The following is an 18,723-nucleotide window of genomic DNA, read 5'->3' on the forward strand; positions in this document are numbered from 1 at the left end:
GTCTTTGTGCTGATCTGTTGCCTCCTTTCACCTTGCTGGTGAAAACCCTCCTACCCTTGAATGTCACCTATACCCCATGTCCACGTTATCATTAAGGAGCACATGGCTCCTAAAATTGGCACTATAATGATAGTAGGGGTTTGTTTGCACCTCATCAGTGAGGCATTTGGAAGAGAACCTTTCCTGTCTCAGTGATGCGGACAAACATGCAAGTTTTAGGGTATACATTTGGCATGTGAGCTTCTCAGGCCTTTTCAAAACTGAGAGTTAATTCAAAATTCAAGGTTTGTGTTTGAAACACTCAGTACGTATGTCTGATATTTCAGTAAATCTCCAAAGTAGAAGATCCTTTTAAAATAGCAGTTAAGGCCATGTGCTGCCTAAAACAGGTTGTCTTGATGCAGTGGCTCAAATTCCTCGGTGTGCTACTTGAAAACAGATTCTTGGCAAAGATCCATCGTAAGGTTGATGCAGTGGAATTATAAGATACGAAGTTCTTAACTGTTTTGGTTTTTTTAAAGGAACTGGTGAACATGAAAATGCAAATCTAGCTAAACATATTTTCTTTTTTTTCTGGTCTTTTGATGATTGATGAACTCTACTTTTGCTTTGCACTGTGGTGATTCTGAAGCAGTGGATCTTGAAGGTCTGAAATCCAGGTTCTGGACCTGAAGATCAAAAATCCAAAGCTGAACCCTATCAAATTTTTAATTTTGTGCATTTGATCTTTGGATTCAGCATGTTAAAAGAAGGAGCCGTGAGCTGTGAAATTGGATCTAAACATGGGTATATACAGTGGATTTAGTGGTTCTTAAGCTATTTTGAAGAGCTACCTTTTGGACTCTTGATCAACAGTGCCTCTTTGTTTCATAGCTTGTGTGGCCATGGTATGTCAATAACATGTTGATGGGGAATGCGAGGCATTTCCTTGCTTGCAGTAGCAGTCTCAGAGAGAAGAATGAATATCTCAATTGTTTTCTAATCAGTGGACCCAAGTAAAATGTGAGAAAACATTGATTTCTCAAGCCGTAATGTGAGTAATGGAAAAGATTTACTAAATAGCTAACCAGTAAAATTTGAACAGCCTTAAATGAAGTATTTCTGTACTGTTTTGTAAGCCTCGGTTTGACCTTGAATTGCTTGTGCATACATAGTTAAAATGAGTTTAAACAGTGTTTACAGGCAGGTCTTCACATGACACATTGCAGGTAAATGTTCCTGTGGCATGCAGAGAGCACAGAGCTAACTTGTGCATCACAAAACAAAGTAACCCATCATATGCTTTGATTTTTAGATTTCTTTCCCTTCCAGCAGAGAGCTGCTAGAATGTTGAATAACAGAGATAGACACCCAGAATGATTTCCATGCTGCTGACCAAATTAAATAGTTTGTTTTGTAACTGGATATTATGGATAAGCAATAAACTTTGACTCTGAGACTTCGGGTGCTTACATAAGCTGTTTGCTGTGTACATGTCTCTGTCAGAGTATCTGAAGGATGCTTATCTTGTCAAGACTTAGCTTTAGCACCACTTCCGATATGTTTAACAAGTTTTGAGGCAAAGTGCAGAAAAATGTATGCAGCTAAGCTGGTTGGTACTAAAGTTGCTGCATAGTTAGAGGTAAGTTTTTCCCAAGTATTAATGGTTATATCTTGAAAGGACTTTTGTGCTTTATGCAATTAAAATAATTCAAAGCCTTTTCTATGGCTTGATACCTTTTATCTCAAGACTGTGGGGTGGGCTTTCTGCCTCACTGTGTTTCCAATCAGCTTTATCAGTTAAAGGAAATAAATAATGATTGTTGGATAACAGGAAATAATGAAATTCAAGGAACAAAGAAAAAATCTAGAGTTAGGAAACAAAGGGACATTTGTTGCTTAATACAGGAACAGTATTGCTTTGATGTCATTGAGTTTAACAAATTCAAGAAGAAATTTATAAAAAAAAAAAAAACAACAGAAAACTGTTTAAATAAATCTTTGCCATTTGGGTTGTTTTTTTTTTTAATTCATAATAATATTTACAATATATCTTTTTTGCATGAGTGTGTGAAACACTACACTTGACCATTTCAGAAAGACCTTGTAGACATGCTTGAAGTCAAATTTTTGACTGATGCCTGAGTCTGTATCCCAGCCTCCAGCCTTTAGCAGAATGACAGTGTCTGGTGTGGTGGGCACCTATTTGCTCCAGTGTTCCTCTCTCTTGTCTGGATGCTACTGGTGCTTTGTGCTGGCGTAGCTGGAATGCTTGGTGCCAACAGACTCTGCAACCTATCTGGTGCGGCATTTCCCACCTGCCTGGGTGAGCCACTGGAAGGTGATGAAACCTGTGCTTTGTGAAGGACACCTGTCATCTGGAGGAGTCAAGTGCCTGACCCTTGGCTGGTGCTGAGCCTGCAGGTTGGTGGGTCTGGAGGATGGCCCCACTGGACTTCTGCTTTCACTGAGGTTTGCAGGGCATCCAGGTCCATCTACTCCAACCCGTGCTCAAGCAGGAACCCCCAGAGCAGGGTGCCCAAAACCACATCCAGGTTTATTTAAATATATATATATTATAAATATAAATATAAATATATTAAATATACATTTGAAGGTCTCTGAGGAGGAGACTCCACAACCTCTCTGGGCAACTTGTGCCAGTGCTGTCACCTGCAAAGGAAATAAGTTCTTTAGAGATGGGGCTCCTTGTAATCATCCTCCTGAAATGGAGCAGCTTCCTTTTGCGTGAAAGGTCCAGCCAAAGGAGGTGTCCATTCTCATCAGCCCTTCTTGCTTCAATATGACTGCTCTCTTGTCACAGAGAGAGTGGCCTCCTTTCCTGGAGAGATGCTCCACCGTTTCCCACTGTGGTGTGTGGGTGGGTTTCATGATTCATCATGAAGGCTCTGGGCAGTCAGAGTGATGGGGAGGGAATGAGCTGTTGGATGTTACAGGCAGAGATGTCCACATACCACACGCCGAGGTAGGAGTGCAGGCTCTGGCCCTGGGGCTGCCCATTGTAGACCCGCCCTGCCCGCAGCCGATCTTCAGGTGTCAGGAAGCTTCTTGTGGTTTCTTGCCTCTGAGGCGGCAGACAGGATGTGGTTGTCTTCACATGTTCCTGCTCCAGAGGTAGACACAGCTCAAAACATACTGTGGGATGAATTTGGGATCTAACTACTTTCTTGTCCTTGCCTCATGCTGAGATGCTTCTGCAAGTTATTCCCGCTAAGATATTTCCAGCATTTTTTTAATTATACTTTTTCAACTTATCTGTTTCCTGTAAAAATACCAGTGCAATATATTCAACAAGGATCCATTTTCTTTTTTAAGGATTTTTTTTCCAGTCCTGGAACATATGAAATGAATTCGTCTTTTTAACATAGATATTAACGACCCCTTGTGTGAATGAGCTGAATGTATTCATTACTGAGTGTTAAAATGCTGCTGACTGGTAGCACTGTAGTTGAATATCTTCAGTACATCCTGTGAGAAGCGATGTCAGGGATTAAGATGGAATTAATTTGAAGTAATCTTTGCTTGTTATTGTAATGTATTTTGCAAATAAGACTTCCTGTTCATGTTTCTGTTCTGGCCAGCAAGTAACAGCACAAATAGGTGTCACTGTGTGTCTGAAATGACATTTATCTTCTTGAAATTGAACTTTACCTTATAGAAATGAATTGCTAAGGTGTGTTGTTTTTGTGTTGCGAAGTGGGATTTGCTCTGGAAGTCTCTTCAGCCCTCTCGCACAGTCATCTCTTAGTGCAGGACTAAGAGTACAGTGACATTAATTTTCACAGCAAAGTGAAGTTGGGGATCTTGCTTCTTCTATGGAACACTTTCTCTCCCCCGCTCTGCTCGTAAAGTATGACTGTAGTTTGTGGGCTTTTTTATTGCATTTTTGTGGCAGACTGCTAAGCCAATAGCCTGCTCTTCAGGGTTCTTTTTAACATTCTCTTCAGCAGTCAGAAACAAGCCCTAATCAAGATTTTCCATTTCTGTGTATCAAAATTTCCTGTTTTAAAGACTGCTATGTAGCACTGGGAGAGCTGGGAAACTCAAGCCATCCATCTTATTGCATCACATCATAAGAATAATCTGTAGCTGATGCTTTCTTTCCTAATGCTGAACACTTGCAGAGCATGTGCACAGGGAGGAAGGCAAGTGGGATGAAAAGACCAGACTGCAGTTCCCTGGGTTGCAGTCAGGGCATGGCATGTCCTTCCAGCTGCCGGGAGGCAGCTGATTCACCTCAGCTCTGTGGACCTCTGCACTTTAGAGCCAGGTGTGTTTTCCTCCAGATGTGGACATTCAGAATAAGGCCACCCCAGAATTCAGAAATAATTTTAGGGAATGTTGGGCTTGGAGATGTTGTCCCTAAGTGCCTCAGGGTGTGTTATTTGATTTAGGGAAGGGAGAGCCCCTGGGTGGGGAAAGGATAATTTCCTATGTGTGTAAAATGTTTAAGTGCCTTTTTTTTTTTTTCTTAAGGTCTGCCGTTTCCATTAAGAGTCTGATTTTGAAATCTATGATCAGATAGTTTTGCTGTGTGACTGCAGTTCCCATTCGCAGAGCTTGCAAGCCCCCTGTTTTTGTAGCTTTCCCTGGATTCATTTGCAGAGGAGCGTTCTGTTTCCTCTGTAAGTCATTTGGAATATATCTTCACTAGCTCTGTAGCCAGAGGGTTTGTATGTCATTCAAAAATAAAAATAAAAAATCTCCACCTACTGAAAAGTGAACAGCATAGCCCTAGCAACCAGGCTGCTGTGTCGGGACCAGAGGAGAGGACATATAACAAGTAAGGCCAGCTGGCATAATCTCTCTAACAGCCAGGGAAGCGGTGGAGATGTCAGCCGGTGATAGGATTGATTGCAGCCCATTGAGGAGATAACTGCATGTGTATGTTTTCTATTTTTTTTAATGGTGGATTGTAAATACAGCCTTGATGAAGCAGTGCTAGTTCTTGTCAATGAGAGCACGGTGTTCAGCTGGGAGCTCTTAGAAGAGAGACCTGCTTCTTTAGAAAAATAACCGAACAACCCCCCCACCCCAGCTTGCACTGATTGTTCATATTCACTGGAGGAATACCGAAGGTAAGTCATTTTCTTGGAAAGCAAGGGAAAGCTTGTTTAAATGGTCTGTCAGATAGGGTGCTGTCACTGCTTTCCTCCCAGGTGTGCTCTTGGCTGCGTTCTGCCAGGAGTACGTTTCACGCGTCTGCGTCCTCCCTGGTCTCTGTGTGTGTGCCGTGGTTTCTTGTTCATCTGCCATGTCATAGATCTGTCTGCGTTAAAATGATTTCCCTTATTGATTCTTCTTGTGAATGAAATAAACTGAAACTGCTCAACGTCATCTGAAATATTAGCTATTCCTTATTACCTTAAGAAACTTTTTAAGGATTTTCTCGTGTTATCTGACTCTGGGGTTTTCTTTTGTCACTGGAAGGTAAAGAAAAAAAGTCCTTGAATTTTCTCCAGATTATCTTTCTATTAGAACAAGATTGTAAAAAGCAAAGAAAGGAACATATTTAACAGGAAAAGTCAATTGGTTTAGTGGTCAGCACAGGCTTCTCTCAAGGTTTTGTGAGAACGATGTCCCTTGGTAGGCACAGTGAGTTACCATCTGATGTTACAGTATGGTCCTTTTCTGTAATCCACAAAAGACTCAGATTTATGACTTCTGTCTAATAATTCCATTTCTTTGTCTCCTCCCTGCACCTCCCCTTTCCATGTTCTTCCTCCTGTGGTTTGTTGTCTTTTCTTGTTTTATGCATTTTGGTTCTTCAGTCTGCTGGCGTATGAAGTCTTTGATTTCCTCCCTGCCCATCCGCTCCCCATGTGCTAGTGATGGTGTGCAAAGGATAAAAGCGATTCTATGCCATTACAAGGGAAGAATGCTTCCAATATTGTTTTTTATTGCAACAGTTTTGCTTCCTGACTGCTGGATGGGATGTATTGTGCTGGGAAGGTGGCCAGAGCAGGATGTGCTGTTCCAGCCTAGTTTTCAATGACCATTTTTAGGACCAAATAGCTGGGCAAATGAGATCTCGTTGCATCATGTCCAGCTGTTTGAGCTGTTTGGTTAGGGGCTTTTTTTTTTTTCTTCTCCAAGTTTCTCAGCTGTAGGCTTGTTCTGGCAGTTAAAAGATGATCCATGGATGGTGGGAAGGGTTGTTGGAGAGCAGTGTGACCTTGTGTTTTGCTTCACTAAATTTTATCTTAGAATTTTTCACTGTTGGTCCTGGTGGTGCTGTTTCTTTTAGGATAAGCAGGGAAGGAAGCTGTGTGCAGGCTGACATCTTGCTGGTCTCAGAGGTAGGGCCAGGTGACAGCGGGGAAATACTGGAGGCATCCTAGATGCTGTCCCTCCCACTGTCTGCCCTGCAACTCTCATCAGTACAGCTAGCTGTCTTGGGGGTTTTTGGTAAGCGCAGACAACATCTTTGTTTAGGAAGAGCTAGAAGTGGGTTTTTTAGAAATAGGGCTGGGGGGCTGTGCCTGGATGAAGTGCAAAGGGAGATTTCTGTGCCTCTGGCTGTAGCTTTATTGTGGAAGAGTAAATTAGCAGCTCCTTGCCTCCATTTAATGTCCTTCCTAAATATAAGGTGAAAAACAAGGGGTGCATTGTGAGCAGGTGTGGTAAGGGACTGAGTGCTCCCTTATTATATCACACTTTGAGCCTGCAGATAAAATGTTTCACTGGAATTTCCTGCATTTTAATTTGTTCCCATTGGCTCTTGTCCTGTCACTGGGTGCTGCAAAGAGCCTGGCTCTGTAGTCTTTATTGCTTCCCATCAGGTGTTAAAGCACATTGTTGAGATAGTGGGCGCTCCTGGTTCCCATTTATTAATTGGCTGTTGTAATTTTGTGGGTGATCCTTTTCCACTTGGAGCAACAAGGAATCACGATTTTATCTGTAGCAGCAGCAGTTCTGGGGCTGTGTACTCTTGGTTTTCAGAGAGAAATCCAACGTCAGTCATTCATACTCTATGCTCGTAGATGCCTATACTTACTAGATTTTGTCAGAATCTGGATACCAGAACCAGGAAATCCTAAAAGAGAAAGGACGAGACTGCCTTCAGAATTGTGCAGGTGAATATCTTTGCAAAAACTGTTTCCTGAACCTTTTAAGCAGACATAGAGGCATTGGACTGTATGTCTTGCAGGAGCTGTGTATTATGCAGGTGTTGTACTGCTTGAAGTTTATTAATTACACGGTATTCAAAACAAGATTTTGCCTCCTTGAAGGTTGGAAGTCTTCAACTGTGGTGCTTCTGCGTTTGTAAAGGTTTGCAGCACCTTGACTTCCAGCTATTTTGACTTTTTGAAGCCCTCTCAAGCTTTTGTGAATTTCTCTTGGCTTTTGTAACTTTGGCAACTAAGTAATAATAAAGCAAGGTGTTTGCTAAAAGAGCATTAGTCTTTGTGCTGTCATTCAAAAGTTATCTTAGAGTTTGGACCTTCTTTATACATGTTGTGATCCAGCAGATGAAGTGTTTGCTGGTGTTTCAGGTCTGGCATTTCAGCAAAGCAACTTCCAGTAACAGCTGCCTCACAGCTGGGTCAAACCAGTAAGGTGATTTGTAGGAGGGAAAATGCAGTTTATAACATGTATTTCTGATACATTTTGGTTTTAGTAGACTCTGTTCCAAGACTTAAACCAGAGATACCGTGAACAACTTTCTTAATTGCTTATGTTGGGGCAAATGTCAGCAGCAGTGCGGCCTAATACGAAAACCAAATGGCAGGGTATGCAAAAGGTTAAAGTGTGTTTTCCCTCGTGGTGTTTAACTGTGTTCCATGAGTGTGCTTATAGCAGAAGTAGCCTCTCCTGTTCTAGATGAAAGCCGTGGCTGTCTGGGCTGTTTCCGTGGCTTGTGTCCATTGTGCTGGGCTGGAAGGATCAGCTGTGCCTCAGGCCTCTGTGGCCCCCAGCTCAGCCAAGTACCTGAGCATGTGCTCACCTCACAGCAGTGCTCTCCTTGAGCCCACTGGGGTTTCCACTCCACTCCAAGCAGACAGCTACTCAGCAAGCTAGTTTTTCTGGACTCGACTGGAAATACTCTGAGGTCCAGTTCTGGCTTTCAGGAGCTTCAGGGTGAGAGCAGGTGCAGCATTACAGCATGGATCACCACTAGGCTGGAAGCAACGTCTTTAGTAGGATTTAATTCTGAGTCGCTGCTTCCTGTTAGCATTAGAAGGCCTTTGTCTTCTGTGCAAGATTCTCTAAGTGCCAAGGAGGGACCTGGGTCATTAAGCTGGTGCTTTGATTCTTCACAATGCCAGTTCAAGCCTGATGATGAATGTCTCATATCTTGTGGGCAGCAAATGTCACCAGTTTTGTTATTGGTCTTGTGATGGTGGTGTCAGAGAACATGCAGTGAAGTAAAATTCTCTTTTGCAGATTGAATTGCTGACTTGAGGCTCTGGATCCAACTTGCACTACTGGTGTTTTATTGTTCCTTTTGGTGTAGCTGGTGATTGTCCCTGAGAAGAGAGAAGATGATGAGTGATGCAAGTGACATGCTTGCTGCGGCTTTGGAGCAGATGGATGGCATAATAGCAGGTAAATGCTTGGAGATGCTTGTTCATTTAACTGTTTCAGTCCTCCTTTTTCGTACTCAGAATATGGAGTGCCAGGCTGAGGTCAGAATGTGCAAGTGATTTTGTTAGGTGTCTTGCCTTGTGACTTGGAGATTACAGGCAAATGGAGTGGGCGTATTGCACGCTCTAACACGCAGACACAGCTGAATTGGTTGTAGTTTCTCTCCCAGCATCTATCGAAGTGCTGCTTGCAGAGGCTGAGTTCAGCTGGTGCACGCAGCACCCTGAAAACTGAAGACAATGCACATTTCAAACCAGTGTGTGTTTAAAGAGCTGCTGCAAGGTAGGAAGAGAAAGATTGACTAATACCAGCTATTCTGGCCTTCACTCAATTCTGAAGAGTTAAAACATGAATTGAATTTTCCTTTTTTCAAAATTTGAATGCTGTGGGTTAAGTGTTTGGTCTGGACCTACTTTTAATATTAACACCTTTTATAAGTACCTGTAAGTCTTAAGTGCTTTAAAGAGAGGGATCAAAAAGTGTACAGCTTGGACTTTTCATACTGAATATAATGAGTTAGAAAATAATATAAGTATACAACACAGGGGAGCAAAGCAGCGATCAGTTAATAGTTCAGTCTTATTCCTGCAGAGCTATGCAAACAGCTACCCAAACTGAGAAAATATTCTGTAAGAGTAGCAACACGGTTATGAAGTCTTTAGCAGTTCCACCTAAAATAGTTTCCCTTAGGGGAAAAAAAAATCATACAGTGCATGTTTTGCTTAAACAACAACTTTTCTCTGCAGTTTTCTTAGAAGTATTAAGAACACGTAGCAGGTAGATGTGTAAAGTGGATTCAGTTGGATCATAATGATCTCTAAAAATACATTTAAGCTGTGACTTAGGAAATTTCCGTAAGTAGATATTGGTTTTCAGATCAGATAGCGCCATCTGTGTTTCCAAGAGCCTAAGTTGGTTATGGCAGGATTAGGTTTAATATATATATTAAAAAAAAGCGCTATTAAGGTGTCTAAGTTACCACCGACTTAATTTATCCGTGTGTCTGAGCAGACCTAATAAGTGATATAATAAAGGGATATCAGCTCTTATGCTTTTGTGGGGATTTTTCTCTTCATTTTTTTTCTGGAGGGAATTATGCTTGCATTTTTTTTTGGCTTGCCAGATGAGATGAATGAGGGTTCATGGTGGGGCATGTATGGCATATCTTTGTAGTTTCCAAAAGTTGACAGTACAAAAGCTGATGTTCTGTCATGAGCACATCTCATTGTGCTGAGGCATTACAGTATTAAGGCCACAAATCAGTGTGCTGAAATTCTGGTTGGAATTAGCTGGGTTTATTAAAATCAACTTTAATCCTGAATTCGTAGTTTCCTTCCTTACTTAACATACAGCAACTTTTAATGTAGGTCAAACATAAATACTGTGAATTTATGCAAATAAGAGAGATTTTTTCTTTATTAACAGGCAAACATCAGTACTGACACGCCAAGCTGCTGAACTTCATTTTTTTTTCCCTTGTTGAAGTGATTTAGTCTTTTTACTTGTCCCCATATGTCTCTCTATTCTTGAAAAAGTAAAACAAAATTCCAGTGCGCTGAAGCAGCGTAACAAATTTCTGCATGAAAAGTACTGAGCACAGCTTCCTCTGAAAACCATCAGTGTCTGACTTGGGTCGTGCAGCCTCTACAGGGGGACTCAGAGCATTACCAGCTGAGCCTGTTCCCTCCACAGTGCTTTCAGCCTCCGATATATCCTTGAGAGCAGCAGCCCAGCCTGTGCTTTGAGCTCTTGGGCACTGTTGTGGCATGTGTGTCTTCTGTCTGATCAGCCTACCTCCTTCTGTCCACTAAAACTGTCAGAGGTGTTGAAACTCCGAACACGTGCCAGCAAGGGCTTACCTCTCTCCAAATTGCAAGGTGATATGGGGCCCAGTGCAGGGAGGGGGCAGGATGCAGCACCTGCACTGAATTTGGTTAAGATCAATTCCCACCAGCAGCAAATGCCACACATGACATTTCTAATCCTTGCTGTAGGTCTCCCATGGCTGCATGTCCTATCTGCTTGTCCTGTGCCTCACTCTGTGGTTTTACTCTATCTAGGTTCGAAGGCGCTGGAATACTCCAATGGCATCTTTGACTGCCAGTCACCCACTTCCCCTTTCATGGGGGGCCTGAGAGCACTACACCTGGTGGAGGACCTGCGGGGTTTGCTGGAGATGATGGAGGCAGATGAGAGAGAGGGTCTGCGTTGCCAGGTCCCAGACTCAACAGCAGAGGCTCTGATTGAATGGCTCCAAAGTCAAATGGTAAGGTCTCACTTTCTTTCACCCGTGTTTTATGCAGGGCAGATGGAATTTTTTTGGGTTGGTTTCACAGAACCAAATGTACAGGGTTTTGTTTGGGGGTGCCGCTGTGGGGCCTCATAAAAGCTGCTGCCCAATACCTCATGCAGTGGCTTGATCTATGCTTTCTTTGATGTACATTGTACCTGGTTTTGCTGAGTAAAAAATTTTCAGTAAATGGAGTTTTGTTTCAGAGGATTGGGGAAAGACTTTTATAGGAGTCAGACACATAAATGGAAAAAAAAATGTTGCTCTCAATGTGAACTTTTCACTAAAAAGCTTTTTTGGCAGTGTATTTTCTACAGGGGCTGGAGTTGTTACTGGGTTTCTTTACCTGATTTATAACAGAAGCGAGTGGTAAAAGCTCAGCATCCCTTTAACCTAGAAACCAAACAGTATTTATATTTTCTGTTTGTAAATCGACCACTTTTTGTCATCTCAGTTTTAAAAATATATCAAAATATACCTAGTAAGGCTGTTTTCTCCCTAAGTCTTGGTTTTCCCAAAAATCAAATAGAGTTAAAAAATGGAGGCTACTTGAAAAGTACAGTGGGAAAGAAAATGTTATGTTTATCAAAAGGTAAGTTATACAGCATCATTTTCTAAGCTCTCACTGATTTTGCCTTTTTGTGCCCTGTGATCAGTGACATCCTAGCAGGGCCACCAAGGAGTCCGTGTGCTCAGATCGTGGCAGCTTGCCTTGCTGTAGTGGCATAGATGTGTACAGATTTCAGAGATGCTCTCGCAGTGGAAATCAAGGCTTCTTTCTGGAGGCTGTGCTTCAGGGTTTGAGTCAGCCTGCAGCTGTTATGGCAGCTGAGGGTGTGCACTTCTGCAGGTTTTATTACATCTGCTTATGGCAGTGTTCTGGTCTGTTCCTTTGACACGTGACACTGGCGAAAGTGATGCCGTGCTGCTGGTTTGAGGCTTGCTAGCTTTGATGAATGCAGGTCTGGTGCTGGACAGGCCAGCTGTGGGGGCTCTGTGTTGCACCCAATGCATTGCTACTGCTGGTGGCTGTTAGCATGGGAAGCTGCCAGTCACTTCTCCCGTCACAGGATGGATATGGTACATCCTCTCAGGAGGGATTTGGTCTCCATGGGGCTATGGCTGGTAGTATGGGATGCATTTTTCTCTCAATTTTCTCTCAGTGCTCAGCTGGAGCATGCCACACCTCAGCCCAACGTGCTTCTGCCATGAGCAGCCCCACCAGTACTGCTGCAAGGCCTGCGCCTTGGGGGAGTGCAACTGGGCACCAGGCTGCAGCAGGCTTGGTGTGACCTGACGTGCTACCTAGCGGCATGCAGGCTGGGTGCAGTGCCCTAGGACAGGGTGAGAACCAGGGTAACACAGCTTATGTAGCTCTTGTGTAAAGGTTGGAGGGGAGAGTGCTCTGTTTTTTTAAATTGATTTTATTTTGCTTTGAACTACTCATTTCAGAGTACCTCAAACTTATATTGAAACACACAGGAGCTTTTCTACTGACTACAGTGGGATTTGGATCTCACCCCCACTGTCAGCATTGCAGTCAACATTATTAAGATCAGGAGGAGGAAGCAGGAGTGACATTCAGTCAAATCTTTGAAAAATGCAGAGATGCTGCTAGCATCAGCGTATCCTTCTCCTGTAACATACAGCAGTGAACATTGCTGTAACTAGTCTCTGCTGTCTGGAGCAGAAGTCAAGAGACTTCACAGGTTTCATGCAAGTATGGCCTTGAAAAATAAATGTTCATGTGCCCACATAAGCAGCCTTGGAAAATTTACTTCTCCCCATGGGGTGTGTAGTTATTGGTAGTCCATTGTTTAGCAATGCTGGTCTACCTTACATAATTCTGGAGTAAAGGAGCCCAACAGTGCAGCTCAAGGCTGCAGTGTCTGCTGAGATTAGTGAGGTGAAGGGCAGACGTTGCCCAGTGGGGCTGCAAACGTGTGATTCAGGGATGTCTGGCTGCTAGGAGCTGGAATTAGATCCTTCAGACCCATTTGACACAGATCACCGCGTCTTGGTGAGGCAGTAATGGTTTTCATTGCAGTTGTGAGCTGAATCTGGAAGAGGAAGGCTCTGTTGTGCTATTCAGCTTGGAGCTACCTGAGTACTGAAAACAATTCTGCAAAAGATAGCAGAAAATAGCTATTATTTCTGTTTTCCTCACTCTGCCTGAAATTATTACTCGGTACTCTCTGGCATTCTTAAAACCCCTAGTAGGAAAAACTGAAAGTTAGGCTTTTTACTGTGCTCCAGGTAAAGAGCATGGGATTTACAGGTGCCAACAGTGTCACCATCCCTACCTTGAGCAGGACAGGTGTTAGGTAAAGTGCCCAGATGATTTGTAGGAGTGCTTTCTGAAACAGTGTCCATCCTTACAGAGGAAGGAGAAACATATCCCTGGTGTGAAATTAGTTTAATCCTCAATGCATGAACAAGTTGCATCCACCAGGCTATTCGAAGCTGCTAGAACTGGTGCGTGACGTCCCATCCGAAGCTGTAACCACATCTCTCGTGTCTCAGAGGAAAACAAAAATAGTGTTCACTGCTGCCAAACAGTGCGTCACAAGAGAAAAATAATCTCCTGGCCTCCAGAGAGGAACTGCTGATGCTCTACTTGGGAAAAGGGTCTGAACACAGTCTCCTGAAGTTTCTTGCTTCAGTAAAATAAGGCAGAGAATTCAATTTTGCTGTGTCCAGGTGGACTGCCTTGTGTCCCTATGCCACTCTGTGACCCCTTCCTTTCTGCTCTTCTCTGTGTGCATGGGTGGTATTAGAGAAGTCTGGGACAAGTACTCAGAAAGGACTGGAGAGTTAAAGTGCCTTATCCTGAATTTTTTAACCAGTGGATGCCAGATGGCCACGTGACACCAGAGCACATGTGCAGAGCCTGGACATCTGGCAGAGCATTTCCAGGAGGAGTGATCAGATGGTCCCCTCTGGGGAGACAAAGTTGTAAATCCGGCATTGTCTTGCACAAATAAGCTGGTTTAACTGCAACTTGTCATTTCCAGTTGTCCATTTACAGCTGAAAACTAATCCGCGTTGCTGAAACCCTGCCCACATCTCCATGTACAAATGGATGGCAGGTGAATGCTCCAATTTAAACTGGAAATGAGGCCATTTGTTCAAAGTCTAGAAAACAACTCAAGCCTTTTCTAAGCTCAGAAGTGCTAGGACTGTATGCTTTCTCAGGGGACCAGCTGTGAAACGAATTTCCAGATCACAACTGTTCTGAAGTCTTGGGGCTTTTCAGATCGCTTCTGATCAACAGAAATGCATAATATATTCTGATGTGTGCTTTAATAAAACATATGCTGTAGTCTGGCTATGGAGCTTCTGGTTTGAACATAGACATGTGAGTAATCTGTAACATGGTCACCAGTAACAAAACCATCTCAACTGAAATTCTGCCTCTTGCAAGACCAAGGCCATTGTGGTTGCTGGAAATTCCAGCAGTGGGAAGTTGATCTGTTCATCTCTTGAAGGATAATTCTCAATAAAAATTACTTCTGGTTGCTGCAGTTTCTCTTCAGTTGAAATAAGCAAGATGCAGTTTTATTTCTGATTATTATTTTTCTTTTTTTAAAAATACATTTTATTGAATCAACCTTCCCAGAAGGAGGAAAACAGCTGGGCCTTGTTAAAAAGGGGGATGAATGGATGGACAGTTCCTGAGTTGTCTGAGGCCCTTTGGTGTGCTCAGCCCAGAGCAGAGGAGCTGAGGGGAGGACTCACGGTGGCTGCAGCTCCTCACAGGAAGCAGAGGGGCAGCGCTGAGCTCTGCTCTCTGGTGATGGCGACAGGGCCTGAGGGGATGGCATGGAGCTGTGTCAGGGGAGGGGCAGCTGGGGATTAGGGAAAGGTTCTGCACCAGAGGGCAGTGGGCATGGAACACGCTGCCCAGGGCTGTGGGCATGGCCCCAAGCTGCCGGAGTACAAGGAATGTTTGGACACTGCTCTCAGACATAGAGTTTGGTTTTGTGTGGTCCTGTGTTAAGACAGGAGTTGGATTCAGTGATCCCTGTGGGTCCCTTCCAACCCCGGATATTCTGTGACTGTGTAATACTTTTTCTGTAAAACTCACCACGACCATAGCAACAAGTGCAACTATGATTTTAACTTCTGAAGTTACTCTCTGTAGCATTGTGTGTTGAATATGATGATAGCATTAAAAATTGAGAAACTTGATGGCCTTCAAAGATTTCTTAAAGAATGCTTTCAACTCACTTGAAGATGGCAGTGTGAGCTGTGGTCTCCATAGTGACTTGTGTAGTCCGGGGTGACATGTCACAGACTAGCCTAAGCTTTTGACATTTTTTCAAGTCAGTTCTTCCTGAGAGTAGTGAGAGTTAATCACAGAGGGTATTGCATTTCAGAGGGAAGCTTCCCTGGTTAGATAAACACAGTCTTGCAGAGATAGACTAGCGTGTCTGGAAGACAGGGTGATTCCCATGTGGTGGAAGTGGTTTGGTTAGCCAGAAGTCATTTCATGTTTTTTATTCATGGAAAAATCTTGTCTTCAAACCAGTGTTTGTTGTTTGATTGTCTCAGTGTGGGCGGTGCAGTGCATTCATTTGGCTCAGCCTATGCTTATGTTGAGTTTAGCTATTGAAAGTAGTGTGTGGCACATAAGTTTTACCACCAAGCACCTGTCTGAGATCTCTCCTTGAGCTATAGAATGAAAGCAGCCTTGTGATACTCCATCAGTCTGTCATTATAAACTGCCTCCTGGTAATACTTTTTGTTCGCAAGAGATCTACATCTGAAAACTCTTGGAATGCTTCTTGATAAGAATGATCATCCATACTGGTGTGCTTTTAACACTGGAAGATGATGTGGTTTCATTATCAGCGCGTCTTGTCATGGCATTGTCATGCCTGGCAGAGTTTATCAGCAGTGAGAACAACCTGTACAGTCTTTCACTGGGACACGAGGTAGCCCCAATGGTAGGCGCTCAAAAATCACCATTCTGAATCCAAAATGCATCTAACTTGAAAAGCACAGCTGCTGTTCTTCTGCTCTGCATTTTTGTTCTGGATTATTCAGCGTTCCTCTTTTTGAGACTTTTTAGTCTACCAACATTAGTAGTAAACATATCAATTTTTCACTCTATAAGCTGTGCTTTTTTAGGTAATCATGGGACTTGCAGATCTAGGCTCTGTAGTCAAAAATAGTCAAAAATAGTAGGGATTTGTTGTGCTGATGATAATACTGGGTGCATTGCGACTGAAACATGGGGCCGAACGCTGGCTGTTATTGTTGTATTTTGCATGGTTTAGAGTACAGTGTAAACTTGAGACAAGCCACTGGTAACATCTGGGACCATTTACTCAGCTGCTTCCTTCCTCTTTTTCTTGGCACCTACACATGTGTTCTTCCCTCTCTCACAATTAAAGAGTCTATCAAGAAGAGAAAGCCCCTTCCTGATTGTCCTGCAGCCGAGAGAAGGGAGCAGTGTGCATGCCAGGGTCCCTGCTCTACTGGCAGACCTAGGAGGCTCCAGCTCCTCTTGGCAGAAGAGGAATTGAGTTTCCCGGGCTTTGATGTGTTAATTCCTGAAGGAGCTGTTTGCTCCGCCTGAGGAGCGCTGCAGCCGAGCTCCGCTTCCCACATCTCCTGCCTGGTACCACCTTCTCCTGCAGCCCTGGCGAGACAGGGAGCCCTGCCCTTGATTAACCCCCCGTCCAGGCTTGGAGGAGCCCTGACAGCACTGTTGGGTGCTGCTCCTGCTGCTCTGTACCTCAGCTGCCTGCCACGGCCACTCACGTTCCCTCTGTGCATGAAGATAGCTGCGAGCAGCATGGAGTACAGCTGGGACATCCACGGGCACTGCGTCTGGCTAAATAAGGTAGGGTATCTCCGCTTGCTCAGGCTACTGCATTTCTCCCAGTGACGAGCCATAGCTGGGCAGTGTTGTCAGGGAGTTAGCATTTTGTCTCTCCTGTGCAAGAAACCAGCTGAGCTGCTGCTTGAGAAACAGAATATTCTGAGACGATTGCATCTTCAATTCAAGTGCAATTCAACAGCTGTGCTGTTTGTATTTAGAAAATGTTTCAGGTAATCCTCATAGTGAACCTCTGTCTCAAACTGTTTTTCTTTCAGAATTCACTTCTATTTGAAAAGCTTTAAAATACAGTGTGGAGATTTTGTTTGTGTGTGTGTGTGTTTTTTTTCCTTTTCACCACTCTTTCTGTAGGGAGGAGGATCTATCTGTAAACTTTGGGAAAGGCTCAGCATGCCTGCTGTCAGCATGTGGAGCAGGCTGAACATCAGGGGCGGCTGCAGGTTCCAGAGGGCAGTGGTGAGTTTCCACATAAACTGGTTCAGCGCTGAGAAAACAGACCAAGCAATGGTAGCTCTGCTTAGCTAAGTGTGGGTAATGTGTATTATAGCAATCTGAACAACATAAGCATGTCGATGAGCTCTAATTTAACTCCAGATGGTCAGGAAAGAGATGTCAGGGACAGCCCACTTGCCCGACTGTTGGCTGGGCTGTGGTGGTCAGAACAGTGCAATCTGCTTTACGAGGGAATAATTCTGTGGAGTGGCAGTGCCTCTTAGAAAAATCGGCTTGCATCTTCAGCAAGAACAGTGTGACTTGTTGTGCTTATACTGTCTCAAAAGCAGAAAAGAAAATGAAGGCTTATAAAGGAATCGGCTCCAGTAAGCTAAAACTGGGTTCTATTTTTGAAAGGAGAATTCAGCAAGTAAGAAGAAAGATTTTTTTGTTTGTTTGTTTATTTGTTTTAGGATGCTTAAAGAGGCAGCTGTTAGACACTTTTCTGTGGCTTGGAGTGTTAACTTATTTTTTAGGAAAAATGGATTAAAGACTGAGGACAGGCAAGCTGTGAAAGTTTGTGATGCATCTCCTTATTACAGGAAAAATTCTCTGTAGAGCAGTGTGGGTTTTGACACATACTGTAGACAAAGCTTACACACACACAGCAGATTAGCAGTGGATTGATCTTGCAGAGTTTTAAGTGCACTGGATCTGATCTTGTAAGGCATTTTAAGTAAATGCCTATCTTCAAACTTCTGAGAAGCTTCAGTGGCATTGTGACAGTTGCTCTTTTGTTTTTAGGATTAGGATTGTATTGGTAAATCTGCATTCTCTTCCCATACAGTGTTTTTCAATTAATCCCTAAATTGAAAACACATGCAGTCTAACCACTTAATTGAAGATAAATTCTAAATTGCTGATGAAAAAGACCCTTCTTCGGAAAATGGAAAAGCTTGTCTTATACAGCTTGTAAACTGTGTTAATCTGGTATTGACTTTGGCAATATAAATTTGGTCCAGAACTACCAGCTGCCCCAAATACTCTTACAGTTGCTGTTGAATCAAATACTTTCTTTTTTATTTTTGTCTTTATTTTTGTCTTTATTTTTGTCTTTATTTTTGTCTTTATTTTTGTCTTTATTTTTGTCTTTATTTTTGTCTTTATTTTTGTNTTTATTTTTGTCTTTATTTTTGTCTTTATTTTTGTCTTTATTTTTGTCTTTATTTTTGTCTTTATTTTTGTCTTTATTTTTGTCTTTATTTTTGTCTTTATTTGCATGATGCAATAGTTGCTGGGCTCTATTCATCTCCTCTCTTCCTTCCTCTCTATCTGGGAGGGAAATCATACCAGGCATCAACTTTGTACTTCCTGGGGAAAGGACAGAGCAGGGGAGAGATGTGATAGAGCAGTGGGTAGTTGCCCATTGCCTGGTGCTCCCTGGTCTCTGCACTGTTACAGAAGGGACTGGGGCTGCTACTCTAAAAAAAACTGGTGTGGTGGCCTCTCGTGTTGTCATTTGCTCTCATCTTTTCCTCCAGGGTGACTGAAGCCAGTGACTGCC

The 18,723-nt window shown here is 43.1% G+C and overlaps 1 protein-coding gene across 13 annotated transcripts in view; it reads left to right on the top strand.

Annotated features, from left to right (window-relative positions):
• PPFIBP1 (PPFIA binding protein 1) overlaps window positions 1–18,723 on the top strand; it is a 101,350-nt gene that overhangs the window by 43,715 nt on the left and 38,912 nt on the right. For 11 of the 13 annotated variants that reach the window (XM_021392260.1, XM_021392312.1, XM_021392288.1 and 8 more), the window contains 2 exons: window positions 8,389–8,550; window positions 10,650–10,855. In XM_021392260.1, coding sequence (XP_021247935.1) covers window positions 8,487–8,550; window positions 10,650–10,855 — 270 coding nt within the window. In that variant the 5' untranslated portion in view covers window positions 8,389–8,486. Of the gene's footprint in view, window positions 1–8,388; window positions 8,551–10,649; window positions 10,856–16,525; window positions 16,731–18,723 lie in introns of those variants that run through there. The other 2 variants (XM_021392327.1, XM_021392337.1) reach the window with 2 other exon arrangements.

The sequence above is a fragment of the Numida meleagris genome, chromosome 1, assembly GCF_002078875.1.
Source record: "Numida meleagris isolate 19003 breed g44 Domestic line chromosome 1, NumMel1.0, whole genome shotgun sequence".
Taxonomy (NCBI): domain Eukaryota; kingdom Metazoa; phylum Chordata; class Aves; order Galliformes; family Numididae; genus Numida; species Numida meleagris.